We start from the raw sequence: 12,478 nt of genomic DNA on the forward strand, positions 1-12,478 counted from the left end.
GTGCCTGTATATTTTAAATATAAATTTATGGAAGTTCTATAATGCTTTTATGATCCTATACTTCAATTAATACATGAAATATTACAGAAACAATAGGATGCTTTAAACAAAACAGGGTGCTTTGTAATTCATTTCTTTCGCCTCAACAGCAACCCTGTGCAGGAAGCTTACTCATCTATTTTACTTTTAGATGACATGAGAAAAGTGTTTTCCAAAGTGTGTGCAAACATCAAGGGAATTAGCAAGAAACACCAGTGTTGATGTTCTTGATATTCCAGAATGTGGGGTGTGGTCGTTCCAAGCAGCAGCGGAGCGGGCCTTGGGAACACCTGGCACAAACATCTGGCCCAGCAAAAACAAAGCAAGAGGGGTGGGATTTGGCCTGTGGTGAAGACCCCGGTTGGGATATCCACACCCCACACTGGAGAGCTGGGGTTTAAGCCTCGGCTCCATCCTGATTCCAGCTTCTTACTAACGCACACCCTGGGACACAGCAGTTGATGGCTCAAGTATTTGGGTCCCTGCCACCTCCACGCGAGACCCAGACTGAGTTCCCCCTCCTGGTTTTGACCTGGTGCAGCCCTGGCTATGTGGGCACTTGGTGAGTGTACTAGCATATAGGAACTCTGTCTCTATCTCTCGGTTTCTGAAATAAATAATTTATAAAAAAAAAGGCAAAAAAGTATCAGATTGCAAAGAAAAGAAAAATGCAAAGGCAAAAAGACTGATGGTAGCCAGGGTACATGAGAATTCGAGAAGGTGTCTGCTCACCAAATGGTCATGAAATTCATCAGACACGCTCTCAGGGTTACGAAAGCCTCATTAAGGAGGGCATCTTCTTGCCTGCCAATTCCAAATATGGGATTTCCACAGGAAAACCATCAGGTAAATGCATAAGGAAGTGCACAGAAGCAAAACCAGGAAAATCCTGGAGACAGCCTACAGGCTCATGCATATGGAATTACTTAAATAAGTTATTATGCATTCAGGCAGCGGAACATCTGTGAGCAGCACAGCTGTAAGAAATCCTTACCTGGGGCCAGTGTCCTGGCGCAGCAGGTTAATGCTGGCATCCTATTGGAGCATGGCCTCAAGTCCCAGCTGCTCCACTTCCAGCCCAGCTCCCTGCTAACGTGCCTGGCAAGGCAGGGGAGGATGGCCCAGGTGCTTGGAGCCCAGCTGCCCATGTGGATTCCAGGTGCCCTGGCTTTGGCCTTGCCCAAACCTGAGCCCATGGCAGCCATTTTGGGAGTGAGCCAGTGGATGGAAGATACCCTTCTCTCCTTCCCTCTCTCTCACTTTCTCTATAACTCTGCCTTTCAAATAATAAATATTTTTTAAAAAAGAAATGTTTGGGATTGGTGCTGTGGCATAGAGGGTAAAGGCATCACCTGGAGGAACTGGCATCCCATATGGGCACCAGTTCAAGTCCTGATTACTCCACTTCTGATCCAGCTCCCTGCTAATGTGCCATGGAAAGCAGTGGAAGATGGCCCAAGTGCTTGGGTCTCTGCACTCCTATGGGAGACTTAGAAGAAGCTCCTGGCTTTGGATCGGCCCAGCCCAGGCCACTGCAGCCATTTGGGGAAGCTGGCTCACTCTTGCTCTCTAACTCTGCCTTCCAAATAAATAAATAAATCTAAAAAAAAAAAAAAAAAAAGAATGCTTGCTTACCAACACTCAGCCATTTTTTCAGTACAGTGTCAGGTGTGAAAAACTGTATATAAAACACTCTGAATATTGGGGCCGGCACTGTGGCCTAGCAGGAAAAGCTGCTGCCTGCAGTGCTGGCATCCCATATGCGCGCTGGTTCGAGTCCCAGCTGCTCCTCTTCTAATCCAGCTCTCTGCTATGGCATGGGAAAGCAGCAGCAGATGGCCTAAGTCATCGGGCCCCTGCACCCGTGTGGGAGACCTGTAAGGAGCTCCTGGCTTCAGATGGGCGCAGCTCTGGCCATTGTGTCCAACTGGGGAGTGAACCAATGGATAGAGGACCTCTTTTTCTCATCTCTCTCTCTGCCTTTCCTTCTCTCTGTGTATAACTCCAACTTTCAAATAAATAAATCTTTAAAAAAAAAAAAACATTTTGAATAGTAGGAGGGTACTTCAAAAAGCTCATGAAAGGTCAGCGCCATGGCTCACTAGGCTAATCCTCCGCCTTGCGGCGCTGGCACACCGGGATCTAGTCCCGGTCGGGGCACTGGATTCTGTCCCAGTTGCCCCTCTTCCAGGCCAGCTCTCTGCTGTGGCCCGGGAGTGCAGTGGAGGATGGCCCAAGTACTTGGGCCCTGCACCCCATGGGAGACCAGGAGAAGCACCTGGCTCCTGGCTCCTGCCATCGGATCAGCGCGGTGCGCCGGCTGCAGCGTGCCGGCTGCGGCAGCCATTGGAGGGTGAACCAACGGCAAAGACCTTTCTGTCTCTCTCACTGTCCACTCTGCCTGTCAAAAAAAAAAAAAAAAAAAAAAAACCTCATGAAAAATGGAACTAAAAGAAAACTATTTTGGTGCAAAAATTTTGAAATGCATGCATAGAAAGGTTTCTTCAGAAACTTCATGGAAAATGTGTATTACAAAAAAGTGATGCCTGAATTCCAACATCTTTTGTTCCAAAATAAATTTACCTTTTGATTCCATGAGCTTTTCAAGTACCCTCAAAAGACAGAATTTCAGGAATGAAAACTACATTTGCCTGTCTGCGTGTGCAATTTTGTATGAATGCACAGGAAAAACTGCAGTCCGAAACATGGCTTCCCTATGACAAACAGAGCTGGGAGTGAATTCGATTATTTTGTATTTTCTGATTTATATCTGCAGGCAATGAATTAAGTTCATAAAACAGAAAAACAAAGGTCTTTATCTTCACATAGACTCACATGCACCCACTACATGCACACTGTCACACATACATGCATGATCTCACACACACACACACTCTTCCCTATCTGGGCTGAGCCCAGGCCACCCTGGACTGTTCCACACCCACTGTGCCCTCTGGTTTTCAGAAGCCAAGCTGTAGCAGGCACATCAGGAGCCGAGCGGCAGCCCTGCCTGGCAGGACCGAGCCCTAACGGATTAGGGCTTTGCAGTGTGTTTGCCCAGATGTGTGGACTCACAGATAACTCCTGGGGAGTTTCTCTCCGACACAGAAGGTCACGTTTTTGTCCCTGGGACAATCCTATCCCAGCCTGCTCGGGATAATTGCTCCCGGGGGCCAGGCAGGGTCCAGCTGCAGGCTGTAATCCTACAGCAAATTGTCTAGGGCTGCAGAAGATTCCCTCGTGTGGGAGGCATCGCCGAGGGGCCCTTCTGAGCTCGCTGCCCAGTTTCTCCAGGGGGCTGGATGGTGGGCGTGTGGGGATTGAGTGTGACATGCAGAGAGGGCACTGTGGCAGGCCACCCCCGACAGGAGTCTGCCTCCCTCAGGCCCCCTTCAACAGTGGGAGACGAGGGCACACAGGAGCTGGGGCCTCTCCCTTTGTGCACTTGGGGTCGGCTCACCAAGCACAGAAGGCCCAGGCTCCTCACAGGTCAGTGTTATGACCATCTTCGAGAGGCTCAGGAGAGGCAGAAAGCATGAAGGAATCTGTGAGCCTCTGCAGAAGCAACGTGAACTCCTTTGCTGCTGAGACCCGGAAGGGAGGGAGGGAAGCCTTAGCTGGTCACTCCCTGTGTCCTCACTCACAGCCTTGCCTCTGGGCTCTTTAGCTCATCTGTGAAATGGGACAGCATTTCACACCCTGGGTCCAGCAACAGGTGCTCTCCCCGCCATCCTGTGAGCAGTCCGTGCGCGTCCCATCCAGGAGGGTCCCCAGGGCACAGGCACAGTGCTGGGTGTTGAGGACACAGCTGGCTCCCGCCCCCTCCCTCCTGGCCCAGCACTGACAGGCAGCTTTCCCCATGGCTGGGACCCTCGGAGAGGAGAGCCCAAGCAGCCCCCTGGGCCCTCCCGGCCTTCAGTCTTCTCTGCAAGTCTGTCCTCCTCGGGCCAAGGCTGCCCCTGCTGGCCGGCTCCACAGTGTCGGCTCCCCAGGAAGGTGTCCCGAAGCCTTCCCAGAGCAGGACAGCACAGCAGGGTCCCCGGCCTACACACACCTACCTGATGGGGAGGCTCAAGGACATTTGATAGCCAGCAGTGACCGAGAGCGGCTCGTTCTCCCTCCACCCCTCACGCACTCTCACACCAGGACGTGCACACTGCCGGCTGGACACCAGCGTGCCACAGCCTGATGCCCACCTGCCCGCTGGGCCTGGCAGCCGCCGTGTCCACTCCACAGCAGAAGCATCCCGAGAAGGCAGGCCACGGCGTTCCCTGGGAGGCCGCCCATGACGCTCCTGGGCTTGGGAGCTGGCATTTCTTGGTCGAGAAGTGACAGCGCTCGGCTCTAGTGGGGCATTTCCTGTGTGGAGAAGGACACCCTGTGAGGAGCAGCTCTCCCCTGGAGGCCCCAGGAGCGCGGAGGAGTCGCTGCACCCGGCCTCCCGCAGCCTCCGGGCCTGTCAGCTGTTCCCGGGTCCACGGCACGGCCTCCTGAAGAGCCTTTCAGCGGCTGGCCCAGGTGTCCCTCCATCTACCCAAACAGGAGACGTGTACTGAGTACCGGCCAGTACACGGGACCACAGAACGGAGTCAGAGAGGCCTGTGGTGCCACAGGTGCCCACAGCAGCTCCTGTGTAAGATCCTGCAACAATGCAATCCTTGTCCCCTACTGGATACGGCTCACATGCCTGCTATTACAGGACAGCCTGACCTGTCCCCTCTCACCTCTGCCCCATCCAGATGACCTCTCAACTCCACTCCTGCCCGGCCTGACCTGTCCCCTCTCACCTCTGCCCCGTCCAGATGACCTCTCAACTCCACTCCTGTCCAGCCTGACCTGTCCCCTCTCACCTCTGCCCCGTCCAGATGACCTCTTCCCTCCACTCCTGCCCAGCCTGACCTCTCCCCTCTCACCTCTGCCCCATCCAGATGGCCTCTCAACTCCACTCCTGTCCAGCCTGACCTGTCCCCTCTCCCCTCTGCTCCCATCCAGATGACCTCTCAACTCCACTCCCGTCCAGCCTGGCCTCTCTCCTCTCACCTCTGCCCCATCCGGATGACCTCTCAACTCCACTCCTACCCGGCCTGACCTGTCCCCTCTCACCTCTGCCTCGTCCAGATGACCTCTCAACTCCACTCCTGCCCAGCCTGACCTGTCCCCTCTCACCTCTGCCCCATCCAGATGACCTCTCAACTCCACTCCTGTCCAGCCTGACCTGTCCCCTCTCACCTCTGCCCATCCAGATGACCTCTCAACTCCACTCCTGCCCAGCCTGACCTGTCCCCTCTCACCTCTGCCCCATCCAGATGACCTCTCAACTCCACTCCTGTCCAGCCTGACCTGTCCCCTCTCACCTCTGCCCATCCAGATGACCTCTCAACTCCACTCCTGCCCGGCCTGACCTGTCCCCTCTCACCTCTGCCCCGTCCAGATGGCCTCTCAACTCCACTCCTGTCCAGCCTGGCCTCTCCCCTCCGCTCCCGTCCAGTCTGGCCTCTCCCCTCTCACCTCCCCACTCCTGTCTCTCCTCTCTGCTCCTCCAGGCTGCACCTGGCAGCTGTGACATTTCTTGCAGTTTCCCACCCATGTGCGGGGTCTGCGAGACCCCCTTGCTTTTGTGGCAGGCTTCCCTCTGTCTGAGATTCCCTCTGTCCTCCCTGACAGCCCTGGCAATGCTCAGTTCAGAAAGCCCCTCCCAGACATCGCATGATGACCCCCACCCCGGGATGAGACACCCCCCCAGCTGCCCCCACACGAACCCTAGGCTCCCTCCCATCCGCAGGAGGCTACGACTCTGGCTACTTTCCCATTGCCTGCCCTGCCAGCCGCGTGGTCCCTGGAGGCTGATGCCCAGCTGACAGCTTGGCAAAGGTCACAGCCCCTCCCGCTTGCTCAGCCCACGTATGTGGCTGAAGGAAAACAAAAATCCTGCAAGGGATCCCGGAACTCAGTGCTTGCAGTGCTGGGGAAGTTATTTCAAAGGCATCAGGAGAATCATCCTAAGAGTTACTGTCTTTCAAGTTATCAGGAGAGTACTTTCTTCAGATTTTAATAAAGAGAAACATAGGAAGCAGGTGGCAGGGGAGCAAAGTCACTCGGCCTTTCTTTGCAAAGTGCTGATGGGAGGCAGGCATTAAAGTGGTCCATGAAAGGCCACAGAGGTCTATGAAAATATGTCTGAGCACTAGTGTCCTTGCAGCCACGAGCCACCCCCAGTGACCTGGACCAGGGCTGAGAGGTGATGTGCAGACGCAGGGGAAGCAAGCCCAATAGGGGTGTGAATGCGTGCGCACGCGCGCGTGTGTGTGTGTGTGTGATGTTGAGGATTTTTTCTGAATAATATCAACATTTCAGCTTTCACCAATGACGATCTAAAACAATTTCCAATATTCTGCTGGGTCAGAAGAGAGCTTCCAAAAACCTGGATGAGCTGTGAAGAAAATATCCCCTGTGCTGAGCCTGATGAGAAGCACAGGTACAGCAGTCTCTGGGGTCCTGCCTCCCTCCTGCGCCACATGCACCATCCAGGGAAGCAGGCACAAAAGCGCCCAAAGCCACAAAGCCTGTGTGCTCTGGGGTCCCAGCACCCGAGGCTCCTGAACTCTGTGAGGGTTTTTTCTCCATCCCATGAAGCCTTCTCCAGCTGGGCCTCACTTGTGGCCATGCCCACCTCACAGACTGACCTCAGCCCAGGTCACGCTCCTAGCAGTGGTGAGCAGGGATTGCACACTCTGTGGCCAGCAAACCCAGCCAGCAGCCAGGCCCACAAGCCTTCAAATGCCCCCCGTGCATATCAAATGCCAACGTGTGCCCCTGCACTGAATGCACCACGTGGACACCTCTATCAGTGAAAGCACAGCCCTGCACTGGGTGTTGCATCAAATCACCGACAATCTCCCCTCGTCACTTTCATCCTCACAGCCCACTCAGGATTCCTCCACAGCCGCAACTCTGCAGACACAGTCCCATCTGCAGGCCTGGGGGGCACTCCGTCACCCCTCACATAGGGCAGGCATCATTCCCCATACCCACTTCGACCTCCAGTCCTTCCACATCTCACTGCTGGGTGACGAGGACTGAACCAAGTGCTGCCCCTCCCTGTAGCTGGAAGAGCTGTAAGTGCCCATGGGGCCCGGCTGAGCCCCGGCCACAGCACTCTGCAGTTACTGGCCCCTGTGCGTGCCTCCTCCCGAGGATGGAGGCTCCTGGGGGACAGGGATGGTGGTTTCTTTGTTTCTGCAGCTCAGGGATCAGCACGAGGCAGGCGCTCTGTTAACACTCGTATTTGAAGGGAGAAGGCGAGAGGGGAGAAAGAACGGGGAGATTGATACGTTGGCTGGCACAGAGGACACAGAACTCGGAGAGCATGACTATTGGTGGTTCATGGACATCACATTGTCCAGGCACCACTCCTCTCCCCCACTGTGGTTGGCCCAGTGGTACCCAAACCAGATCTTTCTTCTTCACCAACAGAAAAGATAGCCTAATGCCTGTTACAGTGAAGAATAGTAAGTGCTCACTCCAAGAATGGGCTCAGTAGTTTTTGTCCATGTACGAGGCACTTCACGAAGTTCATGGGTTCATGGGAAAATGGAATTAGGAACCGGCACTGTGGTGTACATAATAGGTTAAACCTCCACCTCCCACGCCAGCATCCCATATGGACGTTGGTTCAAGCCCAGGCTGCTCCACTTTTGATCCAGCTCCCTACTGATGGCCTGGGATAACACTGGAAGACGGCCCAAGTACTTGGGCCCCTGCACCCAAACGGGAGACCTGGAAGAAGCTCCTGCAGCCATCTGGGGAGTGAACCAACAAATGGAAGACCTTTCTCTATGTCTCTCCCTCTTTCTGCTTGAAACTCTGCCTCTCAAATAAACAAATCCTAGAAAGAAGAAATGGAATTAAAATGCCAGTTTATTTTGATGCAAAAGTTTTTAAAATTCACATAGTTTTTTTTTTTTTCATAATACGCATTTTCTATGACATTTTGGAAGACCCCTCTGGCATCTTCTGTCATTCTCAGGTTCATGCTATGAGCCAGGTACCACCACCTCCCTCCATTCATAGGAAACAAATGACAGGGTGGAAAGATCAAAGCCCCACAGCCCCATTAGTGGGGCCAGAGCCCAGCCTCCTTGCCGGGTTACTCTGCATCATCCCATGTGGTGGGTCATTCTCTCTCAGTACCACCTTGGCCACGTAGCTCCATCCTAAAATCCTCCAAACATCTACACTTTCGGCTGTCCAGAGCTATACCTGTCCACAGATTTTATTTTGATCATGACTTACACTTTGAGGGCATTTAATGGGCCATTTTATATGTTTGGGAAGTTACAGAGGATATCTTTGTACCTAAGTTTTGTCCACGGTTAATTAGTCTCTGAGGGTCAGTTTGTAGGGAAACACGTAGAGGTCCTACGAGTTTTGTAAGGACTCTGAGTGGAATCACAGATTGTTTTCCTAAAAAGTGGTGCTGATTCCCACTGCCGCCAGCCACATAAAGACACGTGCCAGTGCCTCCCTCACCACGCTGACTCCTCAACCCTCCAGCTTTGCCCAGTCAACAGGAGAGATGTTGCTTCTGGGTTTCTGCATCCCTTTGACCTGTGAGGTCCACTAGCTAAGTGTACGTCCCCTTCTTTGTATCTTATCCTCATTAGGAGTCCACTTCTAAAAGTATTTGTCGGCCAGCGCAGCGGCTCACTAGGCTAATCCTCCACCTGTGGTGCCAGCACCCCACGTTCTAGTCCGGTTGGGGCGCCGGATTCTGTCCCGGTTGTCCCTCTTCCAGGCCAGCTCTCTGCTGTGGCCCGGGAGGGCAGTGGAGGATGGACCAAGTGTTTGCGCCCTGCACCCGTATGGGAGACCAGGAGGAAGCACCTGGCTCCTGGCTTTGTATCGGTGCAGCACATGGACCGTAGTGGCCATCTTGGGGGTGAACCAACGGAAGGAAGACCTTTCTCTCTGTCTCTAACTCTGCCTGTCAAAATAAAAAGTATTTGTCACTGTCCAAACCCAGGTACTGGACAGGGACACCAGTTCATATATTTCACCTGTGATACACATTAACCATTATTCGCCAGTCTTCCTCATAGGCCACTGCTGAGGGCGGGTGGGCAAATGATGCGGTGCCACCCATGGAAGGCACTCACAGACTCAGAGACAAAGCACACTCATCTTGCCAGAGTACTGACGGTCACCGTTGAGTGCCCGGTGCCTGAAGACCTGGATGACAGCACTCAGAGACCAGCAAGAAGCAGCCACAAGGCTAAGGAGAAAGGCATGGTCCCAAATGGGAGGTGTAGAGGCAGAATTCCACGGTCAGGAAGCAGAGGTCCCAGGGAGAGGAGGGACAGAGAGTCTCAGCAAGTCACACTGACTGCCCACACTTCTCATCTTGCAAGCTGCATGGAACCTAGGACCTGTCTGTCTTGCTCAGTCTGGAGCCCAGCATCTAAAACAGTTCCTGGCACACAGTGGGCACCCAATAAATACCAGATGTGAGGATACATGAAGACTGGCCAGCATCTGATACTATTATCCTACCATGCTATGTTGAGGTAGCCAGGAGTCATTCATTAGAAGGAGGCAGACATCACCATCGAGCCAAGAAAGCAGTGGAATAGCTGGCATTTGTCAGCTCCATGTGCTGGGCACCGTCTAGCTGCTGCATGATTGCATGTGGCCTTCGTGGCAAGCACTGTCATTTCCATTTGGTGCAGGAGGGCACAGAGGTGCAGACTTCTCTCCACAGGCCACCCAGTTGGCTGGAGAAGGGCCTGGGACTTGAAGCAGAGCTCTTTGGCACACCAACACCACTCTCCTTCCAGGATCTCCATAGATTCAACAAATGTGAATATCAGCAACTACTGAGTCACCATTTTTTTATGAAATAAGAAAGTGGATGTGGGGAGATTAAAAAAATGGCGGCATCCACCATTGCTTGGAATTCTCCGAGGATTGGGAAATTTGATAATTTCCATCACTGCAGCAACTGAGCTCCATGTAAGCTGCACACTCCAGGTTTTGTGCAGCAATCTGTCATATATTCTCCCAAATACACATACACACTACAGAAAACTGACCAATATCCCATGTGGATATAGACACAAATGGACTCAAAAGAAGACAAAATTCAACGGCATATTAGAAGTATTAGCACAATCAAGGGAAATTGCCTCAGGAATGTGAGGTTGGCTCATTTCACAAGAATTCATCAGTGTAATGCAAAACAGCAACAGATGAATCCTGGGAATTTACCAAAAGGGAATGGAATCAGCATATGACAGAGTTAGCTGGAGCCCCACATTCACAGCCTCTCAATTCATGATAGCTAAGATAGGGAATCAACTCAGATGTCCACCAACTGACGACTGGATAATGAAATGGTGGCATATATACACTGTGGTATACTACTCAGCCATAAAAAAGAATGAAACCCTGCTTTTTGCAACACAATGATGCAACTTAAAAACAGTATGCTTAGTGAATAAGCCAGACCAAAAAAGACAAATAGTTTTTCTGATTTGTGGCAGCTAACATTTAGAGTACAAAAAAATTTTAATGTATCTGAAGGTGACATCGTGGGATTTGGTTATTGTTTATGGATCTTGTCAATATTTCTGATGAACATGGACTTTCTGCTTTTTACCTGCTGAGTTTTTTTTTTTTTTTTTTTGGACAGGCAGAGTGGACAGTGAGAGAGAGAGAGAGAGAGAGAGAAAGGTCTTCCTTTTTCCGTTGGTTCACCCTCCAATGGCCGCTGTGGCCAGCGCACCACGCTGATCTGAAGGCAGGAGCCAGATGCTTCTCCTGGTCTCCCATGCAGGTGCAGGACCCAAGGACTTGGGCCATCCTCCACTGCCTTCCTGGGCCATAGCAGAGAGCTGGCCTGGAAGAGGAGCAACCAAGACAGAATCCGGCGCCCCGATGGGGACTAGAACCCAGTGTGCCGGTGCCACAGGTGGAGGATTAGCCTAGTGAGCCGCGGCGCCAGCATACCTGCTGAGCTCTTAGTGGTGCACTAAGTGTGTGACTATAAAGCAAAAACTAAAAAAGGAAGGAAGGAGGAGGGAAGTGTCATTGTATTCTCAGGATTGTATCTATGAACCACATGGAATGTCTGCTCTTTATATTAATAAAATAAATTAAAAAGAAGGACGGGGAAAAACACATGGTGATCCAAGTTGATGAAGAAAAAGTGTTTGGCAAAATCCAACACCGTATCAAGAAAAAACACACAATCAACTAAGATTGTAAGGACACTTCCTCCACAATGATAAAGGCTGTGCATGAAAAACCCACAGCTGACATCACACTCAGCCGCCAGAGGCTGAACGTTCCCCTATCAGAGCAGGTGCCAAGGCGGAGGAAGGGGCGAGGAGCTAGGAACACATACCTCGGCTGCAAACCCAGAGACCCGCTTGCTCTACTGACTTCTGGACAAGGTCAAAACCCGACTGGTGCAGCACCCACTCACAGATGGGGAGGACAGGGGATTCAGAAGGCAAAGGGCGAGACTCGCTGGGGGACACTCAGAAAATCCCCAGAGGGAGGAGAAAGTGGTCCTCGGCCTGTGGCTACATTAACTGATTGGGGGGAGCTGTTGAGCCAGCCTTGTGTACTTGGAATAAGTCCCTCTTGGTCATGATGCATCCTGGGATTTGATCTGCTAACATCCTGTTGAGGATTGTTGGCTTCTGTGTTCCTAAGATGCGGAAGCTTCCTGTTCTCACGTCTTTGGATTTGTTATTAGGGTGATGCTGGCTTCCTAGGATGAGTTGGGAGGCATCCCGTCTGCTTCTATCTTGGGAAGAGACGGCAGAAAAGGGACACAGCACCAGGCACACTGCACAAGCTGGCCTGATGAAACCCTGGCTTTGCTCCTGGTGAAGTGGACGGGCAGGTCTCACCCTCAGTCCCTCTACCCACAAGCAGGAGCCCAGTTCTGCTCCCCCAGCGAGCAGGTGGAGGGTGCGCAAAAAGATTCCTGCAAAGCACACAGCACAAAGCCTGGCATAGAGCAAGTGCTCAGGTTTCAGGCTACAGCTCCTGCGGGCGTGGAGTGCTACAATCCCTATCTCTCACTGCCCCTGAACCGCTCCCGGGGGTGAGCTGCCAGGCTGGCATGATGCAGGCCACACCCCTGCCCCTGGGAGGCAGAGTTCTGCCATTAGTCCCCAAAAATCCAGCAATTAATTTACTGAGCTGAGTTCCTTCCAGAAGCCAACCCGTTGCCATAGCAACCAGCATTCCTTATCCAGGGACCCAGAGGAGGGGGCAGGCCAAACACTGAACAGAAAGCAATTTAGAGAGAGAAAGAGATTCAGCACACCAAGAGGGCGGCCTGGACTCAGTCCGAGGTCTGGCTGACACGGGGTCTGGCCGCTGCCCACCGGGAGAGGGGGCTGGGGGACGAGGCACCACTGCTGGGTTG

General features: G+C 52.6%; 1 protein-coding gene across 2 annotated transcripts in view; it reads right to left on the bottom strand.

Moving 5' to 3' along the window:
- Positions 1–12,478, bottom strand: part of COL22A1 (collagen type XXII alpha 1 chain) — a 261,951-nt gene that overhangs the window by 235,222 nt on the left and 14,251 nt on the right. For both annotated transcript variants that reach the window (XR_011389346.1, XM_051844068.2), the window contains exon 2: positions 4,236–4,398. Coding sequence is in view for 1 of the 2 variants with exons in the window: in XM_051844068.2 (XP_051700028.2) it covers positions 4,236–4,353 (118 nt within the window). In the remaining variant the exon portion in view is untranslated. The remainder of the gene's footprint in view (positions 1–4,235; positions 4,399–12,478) is intronic.

The sequence above is a fragment of the Oryctolagus cuniculus genome, chromosome 6 (genome assembly GCF_964237555.1).
Source record: "Oryctolagus cuniculus chromosome 6, mOryCun1.1, whole genome shotgun sequence".
NCBI lineage: Eukaryota > Metazoa > Chordata > Mammalia > Lagomorpha > Leporidae > Oryctolagus > Oryctolagus cuniculus.